Genomic DNA, 27,845 nt, shown 5'->3' with positions numbered 1-27,845 from the left:
AGATAATTGAAAATCTTGCTGCTTCGTAAATGGCATGGATGGAGGAAGTGGGGGGATGTGGAACAGGACAGGTCGCAACAATAATTACAAGTTTCAAGGAGATGGAATGGTATTTTAGTCCTGAGTATTGTGTCCAGAAAATACTAATTAAATGGGATAAATGATACTTAATGGCAAATTCCTATTTGTGCAGGAGGTCTATTTAGTTATAATTGGTTCTCATTTGTTTCTGCCTAGATAATTCTTTCTAAATAATGTGACAACCCCAGTTACTCTGTTCTCGGCCAAAATGCTGCTAATCCATTGCCAATGTTTTTTTTTTTTTTTTTTGTAAAACACCGTATATTTTAAACTTTCTGCTCCGTTTGTATCCCTGGAGTTCCCCTCAGTTGCCACCTCCTGTGCCCATGAAGCACATGGGAATGGGAGGGCAGTCTGGAGGTGTCTCCAGGCAGCAGTGAGCCTTTCCCAGGCCAGTGTCCCCCTTCAGGATGCTTTGACTTTCCTGTCCTGGGTTTAGATGATCCCAGAAGCTGAGCACAAAGCCCAGCCTTGGGATCTGGGTCTCCTGAGCTCTGCTGAGCAGATTCAGGGTCTGGCTGAGATGCTGCAGGACCCCCAGAGCCCCTGGGGTGGGTGTCAGGCCTGAGGACCCAGTTCCTGCAAAGGATCAGGCTGCTACACTGAGGTGTCTGACACCAGGCACTGCTTGATTTGATAGGAAGAACTTGCTGCCATGTTTGCTTTATCTCAGAATTAATAGTGCTTCTGTTGGTGTGGCTGGGGTGATCCATTTCTGGATGTGTAATCAGGTTATTGCAGCTCATCATCTGTTTTGCTGTCCCCACGCTCCACCGCCACCCTGCCCCACAGTGTTTGGAAATCACATTTTATGCTTTAAATATTTATCTTGCTCTAGTCAGCCTGTGATTTCGTTACCTGTGTGTTCCCATTCCCTGAGCCACTGTACTTGAATTGTGCTGTTCCTCTCCCACCTGGGCTGCCCGAGGTGGGGTGTGGCATCATCCTCCACCGTGTGCCCTCAGCCCTATCCTTGCACTGGGCACAGAGGGGATGGAGCTGGATCCACCCCAGTGTCCTGAAGGGAAAATTCAGCCCAGGGGTGCAGCATGAATCCATTCCCACTGGGGTTTCTCTCTGGAAAAGGATTATCTCGAGCTGTGAGCATTAAGGGAAGCAGCCATCAGTGAGTGGAGCTGCCCAGAGGGAGAGCTGGGGCACCTGTTGGTGCTGCTGCAGTGGGGTCACCCTGGCCAGGGCACCTCCAGCCAGTCCCACACTGCTCTCCCTGTATTTCAGACTGGGGGGACTGGCTGAGCATTGCTGATTGATCCACAGTGAAGGCCAGATGCTTCATTATCCACTCGAGCTGCTTTTTCATCTTCCAAGTTGCCGCTTGCTACCGTGGCACCGTGTTAAATAATTAAGTGCTAAACAAGGAGATTGCAGCACGGGAGAGCAGAGCTGCTGGATGGCCCTCAGAAAGCCCCTGTTTCAAAGGCTGCAGAGCCCATCCCTGCAGGAAGAGGGGCATAATTAACCCATCAAATGATCAGACACAGAGTTCCATCACTGCTGCTGCTGATTGTTCTGTGGGGACTCGCGAGGCCAGGTCAGGTCTGCCCCATTCTGTTCCTTGCCCAGCTGGACTGAGCCAGAGCGACTGGGGCTGCTCTGGAAGGGATTTTGTACCTGTTTGCAGAAATCCTTGCTCAAGGTCACCTTCTGCAGCTGCTGTTCCTGGGCAGAGGAGGGAATCAGAGGAACGAAGGCACGAGACAACCCCAAGGAAGGAGCGGGGAGCGGCTCCCTCCAAAGCTATTAAGGAAGTTGGTCTTTTTCATTAATCACAGCCTCCCCAAGGAGCCTGCAGCAGCCAGGGTCTAAAGGTGCGCAGGCAGCCGCTTCTGTGATGATTTGGTTGATTGGAGCAAAATTAAAGTGTTCTGAAAGGATTTTTTGACTGGGAGAGCGGGGGCAGGCTGAGCCTTCTGCTGGGCTGGCCGGGGCTGGGACTGCTGCTCTCAGGGAGAGCAGGGCTTTAATCAGCCTCTCTGCACAAGGAGTGGAGCAGAGTCAGCCCCACTCGTCTCGCTGTGAGCCCAGCCAGCAGTCAGAGCTGCTCCCCAGCCCCTTGGGTGCTCACAGACAGGCTCTGTGTGCCTCCTGTGTGCCTCCTGAGTGGGAGCAGTTTGGTGACCAAGAACTCTCTCTGTGCCTGGAGCCTCACGCTGGCACCTGGCCCTGGTGTGCTCTGTCACCCAAGGGTGTGTGGGTGTCACAGCACTGCCCCAAAGCTTTCTGTGCTCAGTTCAGGTCTGTGCCTGCAAACTTGTAGAGAAGAGCAGCAGAGGAGCAGCATTAAGGGGAGATGGTTTTTGTGTCCCCTCTCATCTGGAGCTGCTCTCTGTGTCTGGGACACTGCAGTCACCACAGTGGTGGCACACAGCTCTGGAGGTGACCCTGTGCTGCCTGCCTCGAGCTGGGGCTGGCAGCACTCATTTCTCCTGGTGCTGGGCATCATGCTGGTGTTCAATGTTAGAATTGGGCTCCCTTTAGCTTGCACACCCCTCCAGGGCTGGAAGCACTCAGCCCCCAGGCTCACAGCCCATAGTGCTGGAGGGATGTGAGGTGGGAACAGATTTGGGAAGGTCCTGGCAGGGCTCTGTGTTCCTGCTCACGCTCAGTCTAGGTGGGCTGAGCTCATGCATTAGGGAAGCTTGTGCCCTTCAAAGAAAGTCATTCCTTTTCCACCAGACACTGTTCAGTGGAGTAGCAGCTGCAACTCAGAGCAACATTTGGAGACAACAGCTTCCTTGCATTTTCTGGAGCATTTGAACTAATTTTGCACGGGTCCCCTGGCTCCTGTGTGCTCAGCATTCCCACATATTGACCATGAGCTTTTGTCCACCCCATTAGCAAATTTTAAAATGAAAAGACATTTCCAGAGCCTGGACAGGAGCTGGGTAGAAGCAGTGGTGTGAAAGTGGTTTGGCTGCTGGTTTGAGTTCTGCTTCTGTGCACAGGACAGTCTTGCTTGGAAGGAGGCAATGCAGTCAAAACTTGGATTTTTGGTTTACTTACCAGGAATTGGTCACTCCTCAGGACTACCAAGGCAAATCAGCTTCTCAGTGCAGGATGAGGATGGCACCTAATGGGAGTGTTGGGCAGGTCAGCAGGGCCATCCTTTGGCCTGATGAAGCATCCATGTAGGCATGGTGTAAAACACCATTGATATTCAGCCAGGCAATGTCCCCACGAGGTTCAGGCTTCGAGTCGTTAGAGCAGAGCTGGGCACTGCAGCAGTAAATGAAGAGGAAAATTGAAGTAATGTTGTATTATAAATTTATGATTTCATCTGCCTGACTTTGAGAGCGCTGAGTGCTGGCGGTGCCAAGCCGAGCCCCCGGGCAGCTTGGCTGCTGCTGGGGCTGTCGGGCACTGCCAGGGCTGCCCTGGGGTCAGAGCCAGGGCCGTGCCAGGGCAGGCAGCAGCAGAGGGGGCATCCAAAGCACCTGGGCAGTGCCATGCCCCACCGTGCTGGTCCGGCTGGGGACACAGGTGCCACACCTGCAGAGCTCAGGTGCTGCCCAGCACTGTGCCCTGGCAGTTGTGAGCTGGCAGATGTGCTTCACCACTGTCTGAGACAGAGCAAACTGAGTTCCTGCTCTTGGCAAGGAGAGAGGGGCTGCAGTGGACGCTACAGAGCGATTTTTCAGGGGTGTTAATGGCGCTACTTACTTAGCAAACAATCCATTTATCAATAGTGTTGCTTAAAAAAAAAAAAAAAAAAAAGGAAAAAAGGTTTGTAAAGCTTAACTCTGAAAGATCTGACTTAATGACAGAGGTGATTAATTTCAGAGGGAATCCAGCTGTTGGGCTGTGCAAGGAGGGCTCAGCAGTGTGTGCATACCCTGGGCGTCGCGGGGCTGCCTTCCCTGGTACTGCCTAATCCCACATCAGAATTCACCCAGGCATTTTTATCTCCCACTTCTAGATTATGATTGATAGTGTGCTGCACGTATGTGTGAATCCGATCGGAAATGGAGGGGCTTGCTGCAGCAGGAGAGCAGCTGAGTGATGGATGGGTGTGTTACAGGATGGATCCAGGCAGGGCAGGAGCCCCCACCAGAGCTGCTGAGCCTGCTCTGGGCTCCAGCCCAGCTGCTGCCGACATTCCCACTGGCTTCAGAGAGCAGGACAGAACTTGTCCTGATGGAAAAGTTGGAGAGGCCTGGGCTGATGCTGAGGCTCGTTCTGTGCCCTGGAATTGTGCGGGGTGGTGCCTGCTTTTAGGAAAACTGAGTGAGGAAATGTTGAGGATCAGTGTGAGGTTGGAATTTTACGAAACCCCCTGAGTGCACAGGACACCTTGGGACATCGAACATCCAGGTCAGAGCAAGTGGCCCTGTGGGACCAGAGGGAATGGCTTGGGGAAGTTAAAATGGGGTGGCACGGTGTGTGACCCCAGGGCACCGTGTGTGACCCCAGGGCATGGTGTGTGACCCCAGGGCACCATGTGTGACCAGGGCACCGTGTGTGACCCCATGGCCCAGTGTGTGACCCCAGGGCACAGTGTGTGACCAGGGCCCAGTGTGTGACATCAGGGCCCACTGTGTGACCAGGGCACCATGTGTGACCCCAGGGCCCAGTGTGTGACCCCAGGGCACCGTGTGTGACCCCAGGGCACCGTGTGTGACCAGGGCACCGTGTGTGACCCCAGGCACAGTGTGTGACCCCAGGGCACCGTGTGTGACCAGGGCCCAGTGTGTGACCCCAGGGCCCAGTGTGTGACCCCAGGGCCCAGTGTGTGACCCCAGGGCCCAGTGTGTGACACCAGGGCCCGGTGTGTGACCAGGGCACGGTGTATGACACCAGGGCCCAGTGTGTGACCCCAGGGCCCAGTGTGTGACCCCAGGGCCCAGTGTGTGACCCCAGGGCACGGTGTGTGACCCCAGGGCCCAGTGTGTGACCAGGGCACCGTGTGTGACCAGGGCACCGTGTGTGACCCCAGGGCCCAGTGTGTGACCAGGGCACCGTGTGTGACCAGGGCCCAGTGTGTGACCCCAGGGCACCATGTGTGACCCCAGGGCACAGTGTGTGACCCCAGGGCACCGTGTGTGACACCAGGGCCCAGTGTGTGACCCCAGGGCACCGTGTGTGACACCAGGGCATGGTGTGTGACCCCAGGGCCCAGTGTGTGACCCCAGGGCCCAGTGTGTGACCCCAGGGCACCGTGTGTGACCAGGGCCCAGTGTGTGACCCCAGGGCACCATGTGTGACCCCAGGGCACCGTGTGTGACCAGGGCTGCTGCCAGCCCGCTCATGGCCAGGTCTCTGTGGGACATCCAGCACTTTCCTTCACAGGCAGGAGAGTGAAGCCAGCAGAGTAGCCACTTTGTGCCTTCGCTGTTTTATTCACGAAATGCTCTCCAGTGAGCTTTTCCCCTAATAAATCTCCCAGAGCTGCCCGAGGTCGGTGCTGTGCCTCAGAAGGGGCCTTCAGAGGCACCTCGGGCAGCTTCCTTTTACTTTCCTGAAAAATTAAAAGCTCTTTGACTCCCCGGCTCGTTTCTGCTGCCTCCAAGTCTTTGATGTGTTAACTGTTGTCCTTCACACTCCCGGGATAAAGAATTACTACTACCTTAATCTCCAACTGTCAATAGCTCTGAAGCAAAGTACATTCATTGTAAGCTCTCCAAATGTCAGAGCAAACCCGTGTTATGTGTTTAGCCTTAGCATTTGGCATTTACTCTTGCAGCTAACAAGTATGCACAGTCCTTGGGCTGCAGACACCAAAGTGCATGTTAATTACCAGAGTGACAGGGCTCCTGCTCGGAGCTGGGCCAGCTCGAGATGTTTCTATTCAGGATAATGATGAAACCTCTCTGCAGTTTGGCATGAGCAGAATAAATCGGATTTTTTAATACTCTCCGTAAAATTGGGTCTCACCCATCCTCCCTGTCATTGTGCATTGTGTTAAAAAACAAACAAAAAAAAAAAAAAAAAAAAAAAAACTTCAAAAAAACCCCTTCATTAATCCTCAAACTTTTCTCTCTTTTTTTTTGTTTTTTTTTTTACGTGTCTGTGATCAAGGTTACCCGAATTTTGTTGCAACATATGGCCGAGGATATCCTGGATTTGCCCCAAGTTACAGTTATCAGTTCCCAGGTATGTACATTTCATTTGCAGATATGCTTTATTTCCCCTCTTTCCTTCTTTTTTTTGGTTTTTTTTGGGTTTTTTCCTTTTTTTTTTTTTAAGTCTGTAGCTGCAAGCAGAGACAGGCAAGTCTGCAGGGAGCATCTCACACAACAGCAATTTTTTTTTTTTTTTTTTTTTTTACTATTTTAAAATAGACTTTTATAGCGACATATTTTCAACACATTTTTTTTTTCCTGATGTATAAATTGGTACTGGTTATTTGAAAACAAACTTCTTAAATTAAAAGCATAAAAGCAAGAGAGATCACTGGAGAGAGCTGTCCCCCTCCCTTTGCTGGGTTTTTCCTTCCTAGAGCTGCACACAGACATGCACACGCACACAGGGACCTGCACAGTGCTGGCTGGGGTAAGTGAACGTGCACTGCTGAGGGCACAGCCCACCCTGCTGGGGCTGGGGGCCTCTCCCTCCCAGTGTGTGTGGGGCTGGCCCTGGGGTCGGGTCAGACCCCCCTGCCCTCGGCTTGGGGGAATTGAGGTGATGGAAGCACAGGCAGGATGGTTTGGGCTGGAAGGGACCCCCAAAGGCCCAACCCTGCCGTGAGCAGGGGCAGCTTCCACTGGGTCAGGCTGCTGGGAGCCCTGTCCAGCCTGGCCTCGAGCACTTCAGGGATGGGGCATCCCACAAAGCCATCCAGGATCCAGATGTGCCCTTCCAGCACATCCTGCAGTGGGATGGCTCCACACAGGGCTCGGGGTTCCTTCCACCCCAGGGCTCTCCCGGGCAGCTGGGACGAGTGGAACAGCTTTGGTGTTTGTGGCTGAGCAGGGAGGGAATGCAGCAGCTCGCAGGGAGGGTCTCTAGGGTGGCTCAGGATGTGGACAGTGCTTGGCTGCACCTGCAGCACGCTGGGGCAAGCGTGTGTGCAGCCCTAGGTCATCAGGATGGGACCCTGCTGTGGAAAAATGCAGATTGTTGTCATCTGTAGGGTGAGCAGGGTCCTTGGCATGGGGTTATGGTGCGGCTGTTTCTTGCAGGACTGCTAACACCGAGGGGAACAGCCCTGTGAGGGTTTGTTTACTCCAATTCACAAATGCCAGGGCTCTTCTGGAAGCTGAGCCACCTCTTCCCACCTGTGGTACATCTTCCCACCGGGACTGAAACAGCTGGGGAGTCAGGCATTCAGCAGAGCTGCTGGGGTGGCACAGGGCTGGTGGGGACATGGCAGCTGTCCCCAGGTGCAGGTGACAGCACCTCTGGTTCCTCTGGAACCAGCAGGACAGTCTGGTCTGGCAGGAGCTGTTTGGAGGAGGCTTCAGCAGGTGTTTGTGTGTTGTGTCAGGCTCTGACTGCTCACAGTTCCATGGACCAGCTGATTCATACAAAGGCACTGAAGGAGAGACTCCTTTGATAGGTTTAATGTCAGAAATCTGCAGAGGTTAGATGAGTTTAATTACAAACATGTCTAAAGCGACCGTGTTTGCTCACTGACAGCAAAGGCACCTTTGGCTCGACCCCTCCTTAGATGTATTTTTATTCAGGGCCTGTTTTTACCAAAGCAGGAGTTCAGTTACTGCTGGTTATTTTCAGTCTCCTGCAGAGATTGAATATGGAAGATAAATCCAGGTGTGTTGTCCCCACAGAAAGCTGTGGGTCAGTGCAGGAGAGCAGGAGATGCTCAGGGCCCTGTCTCACCTTGCGGAGCTCCTCTGCTCCCCTCCCACTCACATCAGTTCCTCCTTAGCAGCAGGGAGAAGCTTTCCAGAGTCGTTGGGAGTTTCTCAGGTGGTTTGGGCTCAGGTCTCCACAATCACAGCCCGTTGGAGTGTCCTGGCTGGAGGTGTGGGGTGGGGAGTGGTGCAGCAGCAGGATGGGCTGTCCGCAGTGCTGGGGATGGGGCAGGATGGGCTGTCCCCTCTGCTGCAGTGTTTGGGGCAGAGAGCCCAGGGCCACAGGGCACAGCTTGGCACCAGGGAGCCTCTCAGGAGCAGGGCAGGAGGGAGGTGTCAGGTTTAAACCTCAGTGTTGTGTTTTGGGGGGAGATCTTGGCTTTTCTGCAGGAGCATCCTGGGTGCGAGAGCTTCCCCTGCCTGCTGCCCTGGTGGTGCAGCCTCGGTACAAATACACAGAAAAATGTTCAGCCACACACTGGGCTGCTCCCAGGAGTTCTGCCATGACCCACCTGTTTGCATTCCCATTGCCTTGTCCCTGTCCCTCAGGGGCTGCCCCTTGTCCTCTCCCATGGCATGGGACAGCCCCTGGCCCCAGGGACAAGGCACACACCCCTTTGGCAACTCTCTATCTCCTCCTATCCCATTGTTCCTCCCAGCCCTTCCTCGTGCAGTACATTGCCTCTTTTATTTTTTATTTTAATTGCAATCATTCCCTTTCTGTGTATCTTCTTTTTTTTTTTTTTTTTTTTTTATTTCTGGGACTTATCTTTTCAGTTTAATCTATTAATTTCTGTTCTTATTTCACTTTGCAGACTATTTGCCGATTTCACAAGACATAATTTTTATCAACTAGTTCTTAAAGATGCATAACAAATTAATCGGGGTTTACTACAGTGCTAATGAGAGAGAGACAGAGAAAGCCTGGGTGGTCCATGTTTAATATCAATGTCCACTGAAAAATTGCTGCTCTTACTGGCTGGTTTGATTGACTGGACTTTTTATTTTATTTTTATTTTTTTAAAGGCTCCATATCCTCACTGCTTTGAGTTTGCTTTTTATTTTTTTTTTTTAATTTTTTTCCTCTGCTTTGTTATGAGTTTTTAATGCCCACTTGGAATGTAACTCACAAGGACGGGGTCAGGGGCGTTCCGAAGGCATGACTTCTCACAAACTTCGTAGAAATCATTTTATTGACGCAGCAAGGAGGATGATTGGGTTGATTTGGTCTCACAGAGAGAGTGGCTGGTGCTCTTTAACGTGGTGACATCCAGCAGTGGCACAAACCCCACGCCGAGGGGTGTCCCCTGTCCCTGGCAGGGCTGTGGTACCCAGCTGTGCCCCCCCTCTGTGTGTCACAGCCCCACGCCTGCCCCATTGGCCTGGGGCTCCTTGGGAGCTGCCACACCCCACCAGGGCCATGGTGAGAGGGGCTCAGGGCTGCTGCTGCCCCCACAGCAATTCCTGCCCCAGAGCAGGGCCCGGAGCAGCCTGGGGCAGTGGGAGCTGTCCCTGCCGTGGCAGGGCTGGCACTGGGTGAGCTTTGAGGTCCCTTCCAACCCAAACCAGTCTGGGTTTCTCTGATTCTTTGATCTAAGTCTGACCAGCGATGGTCCTGCACACTCCCTGCAGCTGCTTCTCCTTCCAAACTTTGCTTGCAAATCATGGGCAAATTTCCTAAATTGTGGCCAAGCTTTCCCTGCTTCAGCTGCATCGCCCTGCGCCCCTTCATCCCCATGCACGTGGCAGGAGAGCTGCACGCCTCCATCCATTGGCTTTGTTTAACACGACCAGATTCTGGACTTTTGGGTAGAAAACACCATTCTCTTTAAATTCTGCTCTTCCTGAAGTGTTGCTACCCATTGGATAAGTTTGTGAGAAGTATGGTGCATGCTTACAGTAGAACTGTAATGCATTTCAATGTTTGTTAATCCACTTGTTTAAAATGTCAGTGTCAAAGGCTCTACAATCCATGGCTGTGCTGTTCATTTCATTAAAGATGCTTGATGTAATACTTGGGTAGTTTTCTTTTGACTTTTCTGCAGGCAATAGCTTTTTTTAATCTGTATGGCTTCTTATTATTTTGTTTGGGGTTTTTTGCTATGAATTGCTTTGCTTTTGTGAACTTGTCTTAGTGTGCATGATTTGCAAACATTTCGGCTATTGTGAATTTTCTCATTTTTTGTAAATAGTCCATCTGTGCTTTTCTTTTTTTTTTTTTTTTTTTCTTTTTTTTTTCCTTTTTTTTTCTTTTTTATGACTTTTTTTCCTGTAAGTAACTGAGGTAGAAAATAATAATAAATTGTTTACAAAGGATCTGCTGTGTTGCTGCTCTCTTAGCTTGCAATTTTAATATTTCGGTTTGGACACCCCAAATAACCAGTACCAATGACAGTTGAATAAAAGAATAAAATCATCACTCAAAACGTGTGACCCACTGTTTGAAGAACCTGCAGAGGAACAGTTACATGCAAGGTGTGTTTACAGCAAAAATTATACCCAAAGAAAAGACAAAATGTACTCCTAACTGGGGAGAGAGGAAATTGCAGCATCCCCCTGGTCCTTCACACTGTGGTGGGATGTTCTGCACTGTCCTTTATCCCAGTTATATTTTCTCCCATTATCACCTGAGTGCTTGGGGATTGTCAAAGTTTCATAGAAGCCTTCAGGTTAGAAATTTAATTTATTTATTTTAATTAAGGGTTTGTTTGCTTGTATGTTTGTTAAAGCTTATTAAAACCTTTGTATATGGTGAGAGGTGAGGAAAACAAATATTTTCACAAACTTTGCAGAGCTGAGGGAAATATATTTGCTTATTAATACTGGTGCTGCAAAGGCCATGGGCTCAGCCTTGGGTCACGCTCCTGCAGTGCCTGGGGCAGTGGAAATGCAGCACAGGATGGTTCAAAGTCTCAAACTGATGGGGTTTGTTACTGTTAGAGCATTTAAACCAACTTTCTGTTGAGTTTAATTGACTTTCTTTCCCAATGCCAGTCCCACAGTGTTCAGCCATCAGTGCGGGCAGGGAGGTATCGTGTGTACAGTTATGTGTGGTGCTCCCCTAGGAGGGAAGAACTAGAAAATAGGAATTTTCCAGGTGAGGAGAAGGAACTGGTGCCAAAGATAAGGGGAATTGTTATGTTGTGCTCAAGGCTTCTTTGTCATGGTGTCGTGAGAGGAGGAGGAGAGGGCAGGAGGTTCCTGTGTCTGGGTTTAGGACACCCCGATGCAAGTTCTGCTGCACAGGTTCCCCTTGGTTAATCACCTCAAAGAGGGGAGTGCAGTGGGGATGGAAAAGGATGTGGCTGCAGCATCCCAGAAGCCAGCCATTCCCCCTGTCCCACTGCAGTGCTGTAGAACACCAGCCTGGGGCATGGGGTGCTTCAAGTCCCCAGGACACACTGCCCTGTGCTGGGGCGCCCAGCCTCCTGCTCTGGTGGGTAAAGGGATTTTAAAGTGCAGCCTGCCCATGGCTTCTGTACCCACAGGGAGTGAGGACGTGTGTATTAACAGGGGTCAGCTCTGTAAAGCACTCTTCAAGCACTGTCACACATGTGTGAGGCTTGTAGAACATTTACTGATGGGAGCAAAGTTTGTCTGCTCGTGGTACTGGAATGATCAAACGTAACGTTCAGAAGAGGAGGACCTGGTGGCAGCTGCAAAATGGGAGGAGGAAATGTAAAACCTATTTTAAATTGTTCAGTTAGTTAAGCCTTGTACCAGCAAGAGACGTGGAACAGAGCTGGAGATTTTTCTCACTCCTTTGTCTAACCCTTTCTTAACTGCTTAAGCCTGCTCTGCTGTCCCCTGCCCTGCATGCCTTGTTTGAACACATCACTGCATCTGCATGGCATCACTGCTTTACAGAGTGCATTTGGAGTCTCTTGGAACCACCTGAGTTACCTCTTCCCACCTCTCCATTTCAGCCTCCAGCCTGAAAACAAAGCCTTTAGACTGGACCTGGTTTAAAATTAAGCTTTTGGGTGTTGTGCTGAGGAGGGGCCGTTCCCGTTGCAGGCGCATCCCTGGAGGGAGGAGCAGCTGGAGCTGCAGACAGCATACTGAGAAATTAATATAGCAGAGCCCATAAATCTCCAGACAGAAGGTTCTCCTTCAAGTTCTGCTTAGATTATTGTTTTTTCTTGCAGGAAGAAATGGTCTCTAGAGCTGTTCTCTGATTCTGAGCAGAGCTGAAGCACCTTTGCCTTTAAGGCACGGTTTTTCTGAGGAAAGCTGTGGATTTTGATGTTGCAGAGAATTGTGTAAAAGGCTTTTTTCATCTTCTATTTCCCCCTACCCCTGAAAGTAACCTTATTGTGAGATTTGGGGTGAGATTTTCCAGAGAGAAGCTGTTGGTCTGTGCTGATGGTCTGGCTCCCAGCACTGTCAGTGGCAGCAGAGTGTGGCTGGTGACAGTGGAGCCTGTCCCCTTTTCCTGCCCCATCCTCTCACTGTGAGTGAGGCTGCTCTGGAGGTTTGGCTGTATATCATGTCTGGCTGAGGCCCAAAACTGTCCAGGTCCTTCATTAGACTTTTCTCCACTTATAACTTGAATAACTGAGAAATAAGAACATCTCAAATGTTGAACTTGAACACTGATTGTCCTGTTCTTGGCTGCTCACTGATCTGTGCCTGGTGTCAGAGGCTTTAAAACTTGAGGTTCATTGCCCTGAAAATGAGTGATCCTGAAGGTGCAGAGAGGAGAGAAAAGGAAAAGAACCAAAGCTGCTGGTGTCTGTAGAGCTCTGTGTGTTTTGGGGCGATGGATTCAGCTGAGAACAGGCCACAGCTGCAGTGACCAGGAGGGTTAATGAGAGCAATTACTCACAGGAGTAAAGAGGCGTAACACAAACACTGGTGTGTGGAGGAAAACATGGATAACCCTGCAGAGGGAGGAGTGTGCTCTGGTAGTGCCCATCCTGCCCTAGGGAATTCTGTGTCCGAGCACCATGGCTCCCCTGCCTTGTGCCTCTGCAGAGACAATTGTTGACTAAAGCTGTTCAAAACTGGGGCTGGGGTTACAAAGAACTGGACAAGATGTGTCTCCTTACAGCACAGAAACATTCAAATGTGAATGTTTTAGCAGTAGGTTTCCAGCTGGCCACTGAGGAGCGTCCAGATCCTGCCTTGCCCAGGAGCAGTGCTGGTAGCTGCTGCAGCAATGCCTTGAGGATCTCTGGGCTCAGCATCCCAATCTCTCCTGTGACCTCTCTCATAACATGGATTATGGAATGCGAGTGGCAGCTCTGCAGTGGGGCACTGGGAATGTCCCTGTCTGCCAGTGATGGCTGTGCTGGGTGAGCTGCATGTGAGTGGTGAAGAGTTCCCCACCCTCTGCTAACCTTGTCCTGTGATTTACTGCCTTCTCTTTTATGAAGTTGCCTCTTTGTGTTGAATTTTTTTCAGCTTCAGCCTCCAGACACGAGTTCTTTTTATGCCTTTGTTCATCATCAAGGACCTGTCTTTAAATAACACTTACCCAGATAGTTTGGGTCATTCATAAAAATTGAGACAAGCAGCTTAACCAAACAGCTCATTTTCTTTACCATCAGAGCAGCGGAAATGAGGCTTGAAGCAAATCAGTGCCACGTTGCTGAACTCCAGATAGGTGCCTTAATGTGCTTCCATCTACCCTGCCCTTGTTCATCCAGCAGCAGGTGACTGAAATGCAGAAATTCAGAGCTGCTTACCTGGGGCCAGTGAGCTCCTGCCCCTGCAGCCTTCCTTGCCTTTGCACTTAACTTGTTGATTAAAAATCTGTGATCAGTGTTTGGCTTTGGCCTTTAAAATCAGTGGTAGTGAGTCCAAAGGAAGCCACCAGGATATGAAAGGGATGGAGCACCTCTCCTACAGGGAAAGGCTGGGAGGATTGGAATTATTCTTCCTGGGGTAGAGAAGGCTTCAGGGCAGCCTACAGGAAAGATGGAGACAGACTATTAACAAGGCCTGGAGGGACAGGACAGGGAGGAATGGCTTCAAACTGCCAGAGGGCAGGGTTAGGTTGGGTATTGGATGTTGTTAACCTAAACCAGCTACCAGCTTTTGCTTCTTGGTTTGTGGTTTTATGAATAAGTGGCTTTTTTTAAAACAAACTGTTTGCCTTTGAGAAGTTTCCCAGTTTTCAGTATAGTGAAATAACTGCAAAAGGGTTATTGCACTTGAAATGCCACAGAATGATAATTTGGGGACAAACAAAGCTTTGTCTCACTGATGCATGAAGTAATTACTGGGCAGAAATGCACCATTCTCCTCCTAAAAGGATCATGGCCTGAGAGTCCCAACAGCTGAAAAATGGGTCATTTACTGTACATAAAGTGGAAGTGCCAAATTCTGAATGAACTATATTTGGGATTTATTGTTTTGTTGAAGTTCCAGAATGGGAATATTTGCTCAGCATAAGATCCATCTGCAAACAGACATGGAGGGTATCAGACCTGGTCCAGGCTGTGCCCTGGGTGGTGCAGAGGCTCTGGGATGAGGGTCCATGATGCACGTGGATGTGTGTTCTGGATGAAATTCCCTGATTTTTTTAACAAGGTTGATGTAACCCAGTGGAAAAAGACAAAGGGAAGCACTTCAGGGTCTGTTTCAATGCAGGAGTCAGAGCCAGCCGGTTTGGACACACTGGAAGTGTTAATAGAATCGATCAGGCCCTTAGGAAAGCACCGTCCTGTTTCCCTGGAGCTCTGCCCTGCTCTGCTGGGTGCTGTTCCTCAGCTGTGCTGGGATGGAGGAGCCTCAGAGACTCTGCAAACTTTGAGAAAGCTTCATAGAGTCTGCAATCAAATCCCAAGGAGTTAATTGCTACTAAACCGTGGTAATGAGTTGTGAATGATGTGGTAGAACCCCGATCTTTGATCAGTTCTAGGGAACATTTGATTTCTCTGGGTGTATGTTCTTCTCAAAATATTCAGCACTGAGTTCTTCATCTCAACCTTGGAGTAGTAGCAGGTTTTTTTTTCTTTCTCATTTGTGTTTCCTTATAGAAAGGGAGGGGGAGTGTGAGACAGAGAGCCTGGAAGATGAAGGGTTTAAACATAAAGGGATTGTTTTGGGATGGAGCTTTCCCTTGTGTGTGTTCACCATTAAAGACGACATTTTTGCCCGGTAAATTGGACCCACGCCTGCCAGCCTTCAAAAAAAACCTACCAGGCTCTTCTGCTTCATGGTTTTGAGTCTCTGATACTTTTGAAATGAAGCCTAAAGATTCTCCAAAGAGGATAACACAGCCTAATGGAAAGAATAATGCAAGTGAGAACCCATCTGAAATGACAGCTGTGAGCCTGGTGCAGCTTCTCAGGCTGATCAAAGCTGCTGGGAACTCTGTGTGAAAAGGGGGGATCAGCCCCTGAGAACTCTGTGTGAAAAGGGGGGATCAGCCCCAGGAGCTCTGTGTGAAAAGGGGGGATCAGCCCCAGGAGCTCTGTGTGAAAAGGGGGGATCAGCCCCTGGGAACTGGGCTTGCAAAGGGGGGATCAGCCCCTGGGAACTCAGCTTGAGAAGGAGGGATCAGCCCCAGGAACTGGGCTTGCAAAGGGGGGATCAGCCCCTGGGAACTCAGCTTGAGAAGGGGGGATCAGCCCCCCAGCTCCTCTCCCCACTCAGCCTGCACAGGAATTCATGTTCCAGCCTTTGCACTTCTCTCCATGGAGATCCAGTGCCCCTCCTGCAGGGCTGGGGTTCAGGTCAGCCACTGGGGAGCACCAGGGGTGTAAGGAGTGAAGTGCTGGGGGGTGAAGGAACCTCTGGGCTCGATGTCCTCAGCACAGGGACTCCCAAAAGACCCAGCACAGACCAGTCTGGTGCTCGTGTGTGAGCACTCCAAACTCCCCATGAGCACAGAGCAACGGGGTTGCTGCTTAGGTGCAGCTTCATGGTGGCTTTTATTTAATTCTCTGTGCCTCTTCCATGATTTGGGCTATTTTCTGAAGCCAGGTGGTGATTTGGGCATCTCAGCTTCCATTTCCTTGTTTTAAATCCCTTTGCTCATTGCTGAAGTCTGAACATGCAACCTCAGGTGCCCAAGTGCTTTGGCCATTTAAGAAGAAATGCTTTGCATTACATTTTTTGATGTAAGGACTAATTTTGTGATGTGTCCTTTTTTTGGGTTGATTCCTGTTGTCTGACTGGTTGTCAAGGATAGGGTTGTGTGTGCTTTGAGGATGCAAGATTTTTGGGGTCTGCAAAGGCTGATGAGGGCAGGAGTCAGTGATTTCCCTTAGAGCCAGAGCTGCAGGAAGGGGTGCAGATGGTTCTTGGGTTATTCCTTTGTGGCCAAGCCCAGGCTGGAGGGCAGGAGAACTCAGTGATTGAAGAAGGAATGGTCCCACCAGAGCGGGAGATGGAGCAGGGCAGAGATCTATGAGTCCCTAAAGCCCGTGTGAACACTGCCCTGCTCAGGCAGCATTGTGCTTGCCAGATTTGTTCACAAAGCCCCTGGAAATCTGCTAAATCCTGGGCTCCCACTGCAGCAGTGCCCAGAGCAGGGCACTGTGTGTGTGCTCCAGCCCCAAGTGCTGCTCAGGGCTGTGCCATCCTGGGATCCCCCTTCTCCCAAACTCACCTTGGAGAGACAACAGCAGCCATGGACTGAGTCTGGGAGCTCAGGGCAAAGAACTTAACCCAGATCTGTCCATCTTCCCTCACTGCTTCGCTGTTTAAAGTGAAACTATTGATGCAGGAAGCAGGAAAATTTATCTGTGAAGAATTGCACTTGGAACGCTGGTTTTGGCTCATTCTGAGCAATGAGAGAGCATGAAATTGCTGTGAATCCTCAGGGCTTTCCTGGACAGTGTGTGAGCCCAGAGCAAAGCGTTTATTGTAAAATACCTTCTAATTGCAGTGCTTTAAGTGGACACTGCTGGCTCTGCAATGGCTCTGGGCTTTGTTTCCTCTGGGCAGCTGTGGGCACACAAAGCACAGGGGTCATTTGAGCAGGAATCGGAGCTTAAAACAAACACTGGGAATGAGCTGAGCTCTCCCTCCACCCTTGTGATTTTCCAGGTGACTTGAGAAGGCTCAGAGGGAGTGGGGCTGGTGCTGGCCATGCTCCTGATTGTCCAGGCTGGGACCCAGGGGTGCTGCCATCCGTGCTCCCCTTGGCTTCGAGGCACTCTGGTCCAGGCACCCATTGCTGGCACCCAGTCAGCTCCGAGCTGCTGGTTAAAATGAACTGGGAGCAAAGGGGCTGCTGGCACCCCAGAAACCTCTGTGCTCCTGGGGGTGCCCCACAGCAGCATCCCCAATGCCATTGCTGTCTCCTGGAGATGCCTGCCCTTCCCAGGCATTGCTGAGGGCCACTGGGGCTGTTCTCTCTCTCTGCTGGCCACAAATTCTCCTTGCTGGGATCCCTGCCGGGCAGAGCAGGGTGGTGTCAGCTGCCCGTCTCTGCTGAGGTGGCACAGTGAGCTGGCACAGTGCTGGCACAGTGGTGGAGGTCACACAGCATTAGTGGCTCAGCAGCAGGGACAGGGGAGCTGCTCCCAGCTGAGCCAGCCCGTGGACGTGGTGCCTGGCAAAGGGCATTTTAGCAGGGCATCGATTGCTTTCAGAGGGCTGGATTGATGGGGGATCCTCCAGAGCTGGAGCCATCCTGTGAGTGTGTCGGTGAGGGTTTGGCCAATCCTGACAATCAATCCCAGTTTCCATCCCCTGCTCGCCTGCCTGCGGCGCTCCCGCACGGAGAGCAGCGCTCACACTGCAGCTGTTTGGAGTGCCGTGTCTCAGGGATGCTTTTATCTCAGAACTGGGATAAAAGCTTTCTGCAGGGGCGCAGGGATTAATTTTTCACACATCTGTCCACTGGAATGCAATAAGGGAGCCTTTGTTCGGGCTCTTTCCGTGGAGCGCCTCCTCCACCCTTGTTATTTCACTCTTCTTTTGCATGGCAAAACTTTTTGTCCTGCATTTCAAATAGATCCTGAGTGTCCCTGGCAGCTGAACAAGAGAAACAAACTTTCCAGCCCTGTTTTTTGTGCTGTTCTCAGGGGATGCTTGGTGATTTGAAGGGTATTTGATTGGTTTTGGCAGAGGCATTTTATTCCATGGAAAATCCACAGCTCCTATGGATGGTTTAGGGAGCCCCTGGAGCCTCCAAATGAGAGATCTGTGGGTGGCCAGCTGGTGGTGGAGGTGCCATGGGAACGCTGAGGGCACTGCTCTTGGGCCATGGTGGGCAGGGAGGGACAGGGGACAGTGCCAGCTCTGAGCGCAGTGGGAGGGCCAGAGCTTGGCCCAGACATGGCTCTGCATGGAAATGAAGCCCCAGAGCCTCAGCCCTTGTCCTGCACACGCTTTCCTTGCTCTTTGGAGGGTGGTTTTACTCCTAACACCAAAGTCCTCCCACTCCAGCCCTAGTCATGTGTGGGGGGACCCAGCCAGGGCTGATGGGATCCAGTGAGAGGGAGTTTAGCACTCAGGTTCAGCCCTGGTTACAGCATCCCCCAGCATGGATGTGCTTCCCCCACATCCCACTCCACACAGGCTGCAGCAGTTTCCAGCTTCACCAGAGGGCCAGGCTGGCTGTGCAGTGCTGCTCTCTGAGGAGCACCACCCTGGGGATGCTCTGCATACATTTACCTGTGCTATGTTTTTTTCCCCCCAGCAGCCCTATTACCATATTTAAATGCAAGTATGTCTTTTTTTGATTGATGTTTTAAGTAGCTTCAAGTTATTCTAGCCTAGTGCTCTGCTCCTTGGCCTGGTAGCTGAGCTGTAGCTGAGCCATAGTGCTGGAGGTAGTGGGCTGTAGTGTGCTGGGCTCTCTCTCTCTTCTCTTTCTCAGTGCCTCAGTTGCTCTCCTGTGGTTCCTCAGCCTTGCAAAGCAGCTGTGATCATGGTCCTGGTGCCCACCCAAGGACCAGGTTCCATTGTGGTGCCCACCCCAGGCTTGTCCTGTCGGGTGGCAGGAGCAGTTGGAGCCCCCAGGGACCAGGAACCTCTCTGGCATCACTGACCTTGGGGTTTGGGGTTCTTGCTCATTGCCTGGACTTTGCCACTGCCCTCTTAAAATACATATATTGAAAGTTACAATCTCTGGCAGATCTTTTGAATGTTAATTAAGTAAATCTTGCTGGCAGCATTCCATTCCTCTGTGAGGGCTCAGTTCCCTGGAGCAGGGGAGATGTCATAGAGCTCCTTGATCTGCGGCTGGTTTGCTCTCAAGAGCTTTTTCCTTCCTTTCCTTCTTTACTTCTTTACTTCTTTCCTTCTTTCTTTCTTTACTTCTTTCCTTCTTTTCTTCTTTCTTTCTTTCTTAAACTACATTCCATTGAATTTTTTCTGCTTGATCCCAGCAAATTTGTGATCTTGACATGAGGACCTCCTCATCTGTCCCATTCCTGCTTTGTCTGTAGACCAGCACGTTATTATCACCTGCAAATAAGCCTGGAGGAGAATTCCCTGGTTGTGTGTGGAGCGGGCTGACCCTGTTCCTGCAGGAGCACGGAGGCACGAGCTGAGAGCTGCAGGCTGTGCCTCCAGCCTGTCCTCCTTGGCTCCAGGCTGTGCCACGGCCATTGCTCTTGTGCCCAGGGGATTTGTGCAGCAGCGGGCACTGGCCAGGGCTGGGCTGTGCCCAGGTGGCACGGAGAGCCAGGCTGGCAGCTCCAGGTGCCCTCAGGGACTCGTGGTGCCCACTGGCCTGTGTCTTTACCCTTCTCCTTTTCTCCACGGCCAGGTTTCCCAGCAGCGGCTTACGGACCAGTAGCAGCGGCAGCCGTGGCGGCAGCAAGAGGATCAGGTAGGGGGGCCCGTGGAAGAGCAAACCCTCAGAGTGCAGGGTCAGGTAAAAGCTCTGTCGGTATTCTGTGTGGCTGCAGCTCTCCATCATTTCTCTGATTTTCCTCACACTTATCCTGGGGACCTGAAAACAATCAATCAAAATGAAAAAAAATTAGAGAAAAAATAAGTAATCAATCCCAATCCAAAGCCAAACTACAAGCAGAGGCCACGGGGGCTGGAGCACCTGCAGGAGATTGGCATGAGAACTGCCAAAACCAGGGTAGATATTCCAATTTGTTTCTTTCTTTATTCCTTTATTGCGTTGGTTTCTTTATTTGTTGGGTTTAAATTCGAGGCTCTAAAAGACACCTCAAAAAAGATCAATTTGTCTTTTCAGAAGAAAAGTTTTGGTTTCTCACAGGAAGCTGGTGTTGGGTTGAGGTGGTGGCAGCAGCTCTGGGTGCTCCCGCCGTGCCCAGGGCCGCTGTCACCTCCTCCACCATGGCCAGCACGGGGCATCTTGGGCTGGCATCACTGGTGCCATTGTCACCAGCACACAGCTGACAGTTCACCATCCCTGCCTGCTCCCACCCCACTGCTTCCATGAGGAACCACAAAGCTTTTCTTCTGTCCTTCTGAAAACTCTTTACTTTTTTTTTCCCCTTAAGGGAAACAAAGAAATAAATGGTTGCCAATTGCCGTTGCTGCCTTAGGTTTAAATTTTGTAAAGAAGTGAATCAGCGCTTGGCTCAGGTGGCAGAGTTCAGAGCAGCCCTCAGTGAGCCGCGGGCTCCCGCAGCAGGCCGCGATGGAGCCGCTGTGGGACAGAGCCGCTGCCAGCCCCGTGTCCCCTGTGCCAGCGTGTCCCCAGGGAACGCGGGGCTGGCAGCGCCTCCCAGCTCACTCGGGGCTGAGCTGGGCGCTCGTGGCTCTTCGGACAGTGCCAGGTTAAGGAGGCAGGCGCTCCCGAAAAGCCCCGAGTGCGTGAGGGCGCAGAGGTGGGCGCAGGCCCAGGCCTGGCTCGGCGAGAGCCTGGGGCCGTGAGGGCAGAGAAAGACACCAGGAGAACTCCGTTCCATGCAAACTGGCACTGCTTGCAGGCTACAAAGGACTCTCTGTACCAGTTCCATCCTGTGGCATGTAGAGAGCGCCTAAGGGGTGACTTGCCAGCCTGGTTGTGGGGATCCCCCATTCCCAGCTTCTCCTACTGCCCCGGCACGGAGCGGCAAAAACAAACCCAAAGAGGGAAAAAAAAATACCCCAAGCCCAAACAAATCCCAAGATTGCTTTTGCATATGCTTCCAGGAAAACAGACCTCATTGTTTCTGCCTCTTCCTCATGTTTTGCCCTTCAGGTTTTGTTTTACGTGCAAACAGACCTGGTGAGTTGCCCCTTAGCAAGGCACAGAGGGTTTGGCTGGATTAACGTTGCTTCCCTGATTATTATTATTATTATTTTTTTTAATCGGAGTGCTTTTGGTGCCCATTTACAACTGAACTGAGCATTGATCAATTCTGTGCCTGAAAATCATTTGTCTTTAATTTGAGTGTTTTTTGGTTTCTCTTTTGTTGGGTTTTCTGATTTGTTTTTTCAGTTTTTTTGTTTTTTGATTTGAAGTTGCAATACGAAACTAAATCTAACCCTAAATTAACAACACCCTTTCTGGCAAGTTTAAAGAGCAGTATGGTGTTTGGAAATGTCTTTTCAAGCCTCAAAATTGCCTGCGTGCACAAAACTGGCAAAACCCCCAAAACTGAATCCAAAGAGCCCCCGTCCCGCCCCAGCCCTGAGGTCTCAAGGAGGAAGGTGGGTTTGTCACCGGCCCCGCTCACATCTGCACCAAGCCTGGTCTGGGAACGGGGGGTTTCTGTAGAGTCATCTCCATCCAGAGCTGGTTTTGGAAGGGACATCCTGGGTTTGCCACTCCATCAGCAATGGTAGTGAATTGTATCCAGGAGCAGTGGAGTCCGATCGATCTTGCGCTGCAGTGTACGGGCCCGATTCATTACAAGAAAAATGGCTGGGGTTTTTTCCTTCTTTTCGGTTGGGTTTTTGTTTTCCCTTCACAAATTCGCACAGCCCTCCTTCACGCGTGCCTGGTCCAAAGCACAGAGCACAGCACGGCTGGCCCTAACTGACCCCTTTCTGCCAGGAAATGGGAAAGAGCTGGCAAACACCCGGGCAGGCACGTCCCACCACCCCCAGCTCACTGGGAGAGCTCTGCCCAGGGCTGCTGGAGCACAGCACAGAGCAAGCACTGGCCAGGAGGTTCCTGGAAGGTATTGATGACAGTCCATGCCATCAATGTCCCCGTCCCTGCTGCCTCTTCAGCAGCTCTCTGGCCCCGTCCCGCCGGCTCTTCCCCGCCTTCCTGGCATCAGTGCCAGCACAGAGACTGAGCACCCTCAGAGAGCATCCACCTTCAGTGCGTGTCTTGTTCTCCCCAGGAAACTGCAGCCCTCTCACTCCAAGCCCCTGGGCACTGACCACCTTGCTTTGTCCCTGGGGTGACATTCCTCCTCTTGGGACACCTGCATGTTTGCTGAGTCAGCAGGGAGCTGCTCGGGGCCTCCTCCCTGCCCTCACCCCTTCTTTTTCTATGGCAGTGTGTCACCAGCTGGCCTTGCTAGATAAACAGGTTCTTCTGTGCCACGGCAGGTCTGTCCTAGAGCCAGCAGAAGGGGCCGTGTCCCTGTGCCCGTGCTCAGTGCCACCATAAATTCCCGTCCCGCGTGGCTGCTCGCGTGCCGGCAGGTGAGCGCGGCCGTGCTGCTCGGCATCAATCACGTCCCTGTTTGACATCCCAGTGATGAGGGGACAGCTGAGGTCCTTCCAGCAGACACAGCTCTGGCCACATCCATTCGCTCCGGGTGGGGCTGTGCTGCCGAATCCCTCTGCTGGTTTTGACAACCTCACCCATTCTTGTATTTTTTTAATGAATTGGGACCTGAGCCACGGAAAATGAGCAAAGTTAAAAGTCTGAATGCTGCAAACTCCTCCTAGACAACTTCACTATCAGTGTCACATTTCTTTTGAATCCACCTGACATTTTACGTGTAAAACATTTTTGTCGTGTAAATGCTTTTTTTGAAATACAGTCATGGGGGGGGCACATTTTCCTCTTGCATTTGACATGGGAGGGGTTCATCTGGCAGGAGAGCGAGACGAGGAAAATTTGGCAGGAGAGGGTTTTCGTTCCTTCCTCTTTGGTTCATTGACAAGCCTGAGATTTTTCCAGTTCCCAACCTGTTGCTACCAGCTGTTCCTCCCTGAGGACTGGAGACAAAACCCCTAAGGCCACAGGAGTGCAGCCCTGTCCCAGCTCCCTCGGGCAGGCTGTGGCACCGAGCCAGCTGGTGGCACTCGGCGCAGCGGGACAGCGCAGTGCCACGGCACCCGGGGCTGCTCCCCACCCCAACCCCTGGCACATCTGGATTTTGGGCCCCAGTCCCGGCTTGCCAGTGCTGCCTTTGAGCCCTGCGCCCCAACAACCCCTTACTGGACTTTATACTTGCCAGCTATAACAAATCTCATAACGTGAGCTACTGACCTTGATGGTGAGTGTGAGCAGTTATGTTTTGTTGTTTTCTCTCTTGCTTGGTTGGGGCTGCTGTGAGAGAGGGTGTCTCTGAGGCAAACTTTCCGGCCTCTCTTACACTCGGACGTGCACACCTCCTCTCAAACACTCTTCTGAGCGCTCTCAGCGGGAAGGTTTGTCCACACCTATTAATCCTCTCTCAGTGTCCAGCTTCTTGTTAGTAGCAGCTGGTTGCATGTTTTTTGCTTGTTCGGACGAAACGGTTCAAGAAACGACTCATATCAACTCTTGAGAAATGTCTCTATTTTTTTGTACACTTTCTTTCTTTTGATGTTTTTTATTAATTTCCCTTACTTAAAAAACAAAACACCTGTCGTCCCGTAAAACATTTCACATCTCCCCTTGCCTGTTCTTAGAGTGTATGTATCTGTGGGACTGAACTAAATGCATGCACTGTAGTAGTCGTACTGGTAGCAGTAGATGTAGTTGTAGAACATGCATTGTCGAGTTGATATTATAGGCACCATCAACGCGAACGAGCGTGGCAGATAAAAGCAGAGCCTTGGTCTGATTGAAAGCGTAGGGATAACACAGCAGAGAGCTGCTGATGGCTTGGATCCATAGAGCCCTATTCGTTAAATCCCATTATCTGGAAGTTTAAATTGAAGCCGGCTGTAGGCAACCTATACCCTCTGTACAAGAACCCGCACATGCTCTTATGCTGATAGTAAAACTGACCTTTTTTTTAAATTCAAATTAACCCCCCTAGGAGCTGAAACACTGACTATAACTGTATTCTCTTATTTTTATTTTGTATCCAAAAGAACCCGAGATATTTTTCAAATCATTTTACAATCATGGTTTCTCCATCAGCCTGTTACTCGTCCATATTAGCCCATAGACTCATTCGTTGGCGGTCGTAGACCAGATGTGCCACACGCAAATCACTCCATTTGGGAATCCAATAATTCCGTGTGTGAGGCGGCTCCCTGCAGCCTGTCCTGAGCCACCAAGCGATTGTTTGTAGGTCATAAACCTTAAATCTTATTATGCAACAGAGACGCCGAGCTAGTGATGGGTCGTACTCATTGCCATGTCACCCAGCTTAAGGGAACATTTTTAAATGAAGATTTAACATTTCATAAATATCAGCATGAGGAGTTCGAGGCAAGTTCATCCTCTGTGCCACGAGCCAGCAGTGGCTTTGCTTCTCCTGCCTGGGTTTCTGTGCTAAACTTGGAAAACGCAGAGACGGCGCTGCAGTCAGTAAATCCAACAGATGGTAATTGAGATCCCGAATTAGGCTTTGCTTTATTTGTTGTTTAGTTTGCTGCTTGTCAGAAAACACCCTGTGGGGAGCAGAAAAGCTCCTCTCTGGTGTGGTCACCCCTCTCCTCCTCCCCACGCCCTGGCCATCCCCAAAGCCAGCTGTGCTGGGTGGGAGCCTCTCCCTGCTCTGCTGGGCAGAGCCACACACTCATTAATGCCCTTTAGGCAGCAAGGGCTTTCAAAAGAAATAAAATATCCAGAATGGGCTTTCCAGTGTAATTAAGGATTTGTATCTGCTCCTTACCTCTAATAGAACATGGAGTAAATCAAGCAAACAAGTGCTGGGGCTGACACGGTGCAAGGTGAGCTGAGCTGGCCCTGGTGCTGCCAGGGAGCTGAACACCCGTGTGCCAAGGCAGGGATGAGGTTCCCTTTGGATCTCAGTTTTCCAGGGAAATGGGGAGCCCATTGTTCATTGCACCCCAGCACCTGATGAAGTCAGGAGTGTGCCTGAAACTCACCAGAGCGATAAATTTCATGGGGTCGAGGAAACCTTGTCTGACACCTAAGGAAGGTGCTCCAAAATCTGATCTACTCATAATTTATCAAATTATGGCCATAAAATGGGTACAGTGGTTGGGCTGTGTGTGCAGGGGGAGAGGAGCTGCCATGGGCTCATGGAGATGTCAGGAGGAGCATTTCAAAGATCCAGCCATGAACCAGTTTGGGATTTCTGCTGCCTGCTGGGAGGACTCCCTTGTGGCATGGTGGCTCTGGTGGAATTGTTCTCCCTTCTTTATTTTCCTCTATTAAAGTACATAAAGTTTAATCCAGGCTATGTAATCTCAAAAGCCACAACCTAACGAGTGGACCACTTGGGAGCAGCAGGGGCTGGAATTTCTCACTCCACTGGAACGCCAGTAATTGTCTGACAGAGCCTGGCGGGTGATGCTCTGGGAAATTAATGGCTGCATTGGATTTTATCCTTTGCTTATCTCCCTGGCAGAGCAGCCCCTGCTGGGGAGCACGGCGGGTGGCCAGGCAGGGCCCCCACACTGGGGGCTTTGGGGAGGGGTGGGAGCAAGGGAAATCATCCTGGTTTGAGCGGGAATCCCATCAGCAGGCTCGGCACGCAGCAGCCCCAGGTGGTGAATGTGCTCTGGAGGAGCCACTCCACGTTCCCATGGGTGGTTCTGGCCTTGTTTCTGACATACTGGGAGCCCTACAGTTACTTGTCTGTCTGCTACCCCAATTTAAAAAATAATAATAATGAAAGAGGCATCTTTTCTGTTTGGCTCAGAAGTGTTGTGCTGCTCCAGCATGGGAATCCCACAGGTCCTTTTCAGAGCAGGCTCCAGGCAGAAGAAACCCTGGGTCTTGTTTTACTGTAGGATGCTGCTTTTGGATCTTTTTTAATCCATGGGGGACTGAGCTTCTTGCTGCAGTGCCAGGGAGAAAATTCAGTAGATACAAAACAATTTGGTGCTGCTGCTGCTCGACCTTGGCCACAGCAGCCAGTGTTTGACAGGGCACTGGGCTGAAGTCTATTGAGGTTAAAATACATCAGCTTTAATCAATAATTTTGTAATAGAAAGTCTTGTGCGCTTGATAAATCATCTCCAGTGCAATTAGTGACCACCTCTGAAGTGCAGTTGAAGTTAATCTGTAGCAAATTTAGCCGGTAACTTTTTAATAGTATTTTCCATCAGGAGAATTATTTTCCACGGGAAAATGCTCCTCAGAATGCTCATCATGCTGTTTTATTTAGGGAGAAATTCTTCTCTGCGAGGGTGGGGAGGCACAGGTTGTTCAGAGAGGCTGGGGCTGCCCCATCCCTGGAAGTGATCAGGAGCTGGAGCAGCCTGGATGGTAGAAGGCATCCCTGCACATGCAGGGGGTTGGAACCACTTTGGTACCCTCCAAAGCCCTGCCACAGCCAATTATCCATGTCTGATTCCCTTTCTCCCAGCGGAAGCTGGGGGACAGAGCTGTTGGCAGTTGTAATTAGACTTTGTTCCCTGCAAGATGCAGACAAGTTGTTGCAGAGCTTGAAGTGGGGTTTCAGCACGTGCTCTCCAGGGCATGAGATCTTCCAGCACAGGATGGTGTCCCGTGCATTTTAATCCCTGAACAGGTAAAATGCTGCCAGGGCTGAGGGTAACTTGCCTCTCCAGCAGCACTTGCAGGCTGTTACCCATTAGTGGAACAACTGCTAACTGTGAGGCAGCGCGCGTTGGACTGACACACTACTGTCAGTATTTTCATGCTGATTCTCTCCCCAAATGCTTTAAAAGTAAATACGTAATTACAGTGATGTCTTTTCTCCCTCTCTCCTCTCTGAAATACAAGGCTGCCAGAGGAGCAGAGTAGTTTTTCCTTGCAGCAGATGTTGGTGTGCATCTGGCTCCGTGTGAGCTCGGGAAGCGCGGTGGGTTAGGAGTTGCCAGACAGTGCAAAATGGATCTGCAGGTATATAAACTTGAGCTGCTTAAAAATAATAAACTCAAGCAGCTAGGGCCTTTGTGAGCATTTCCTGATGGTTAAAAGAGCCCAGAACTCTGTGCCCTGACCCTGACTGGGTGTCAGCTGCCCGCAGTGAGACTGGTGCCACCAGCTCTCCCTCAGGCACCGTGTGCTGGGCAGCAGCTTGCCTGGTGCAGAGCCTCCCTCGGGAGGGATGGCTACACAGGACTGGGGGTCTGCAGGCTGGATGCCTCTTCTGTTACCTGAATAACCCCCCTGTGCTCCTGAGCATCCCCCCAGCCCGTGGGATCAGCAGTGGGAAGGTGCCCCCAGGCAAGGCCCTCCTGCTACTATGACTTGAATTATGCAGCAAAACAAAGACCCGTTTTTGGTTTAATTTTCCTCCTGTATTGTCTGTTATTGTACAAAAGGCTTCAATTTCAAATTACAGGAGTGATAGCCAGTTAATGTGGTACAGTGGGAGGCCGGAGTTGCTGTTGCTATGGCAATGGAGTTCGGCTCATTTGTTTTGTAGATGAGTAATTACTACGCAATTAGAGTAGGCTAAAAATAAAGGGGCCTTTTGTTCCCTCTTACTCATTAATATTAATAAAAGACCTGTCCGGGCTGTGGTAAACAATTAATGCAGACGTGGTTGCCCATGGTAGAATTAACAGCAGCTCTCCTGCTCCTCCTCGGCGCGAGGTGAAGGCGCCGGCATCACCTGGCTCAGCTCTTCCTTCATTTTAAATGGAAAAGTGGTTACAGAGGGGTCTGTGATATCCCAGCATTGAGCTTTAGCTCTTATTTGCCAGTTGGATGGGTGGTAATAAGTGTTAAGGCTTGGTGTGCAGGCACAGGCAGCGGGAGCAGCGCTGGGGTCGGCGCCTGTGACACAGCGAGCGCCCGCAGCCACCAAGGAACCCGGCAGGAACCCAGCAGCAGCTCCTGGTGCTGACAGATCCTCATTCATCCCCCTGGACAAATGCCAGGGCCGGAGC

The 27,845-nt window shown here is 50.9% G+C and overlaps 1 protein-coding gene across 9 annotated transcripts in view; it reads left to right on the top strand.

The window, feature by feature from the left end:
• The window catches only part of MSI2 (musashi RNA binding protein 2), a 197,270-nt gene that overhangs the window by 151,984 nt on the left and 17,441 nt on the right, over window positions 1-27,845 (top strand). For 3 of the 9 annotated variants that reach the window (XM_058037331.1, XM_058037328.1, XM_058037334.1), the window contains exons 10-12: window positions 6,118-6,192; window positions 19,531-19,593; window positions 23,194-23,285. In XM_058037331.1, coding sequence (XP_057893314.1) covers window positions 6,118-6,192; window positions 19,531-19,593; window positions 23,194-23,285 — 230 coding nt within the window. Of the gene's footprint in view, window positions 1-6,117; window positions 6,193-8,668; window positions 10,132-19,530; window positions 19,639-23,193; window positions 23,286-27,845 lie in introns of those variants that run through there. The other 6 variants (XM_058037332.1, XM_058037327.1, XM_058037326.1 and 3 more) reach the window with 4 other exon arrangements.

Source organism: Melospiza georgiana, chromosome 19 (genome assembly GCF_028018845.1).
Source record: "Melospiza georgiana isolate bMelGeo1 chromosome 19, bMelGeo1.pri, whole genome shotgun sequence".
NCBI classification, from domain to species: Eukaryota; Metazoa; Chordata; class Aves; order Passeriformes; family Passerellidae; genus Melospiza; species Melospiza georgiana.
This window is presented reverse-complemented; position numbering and strand designations above follow the sequence as displayed.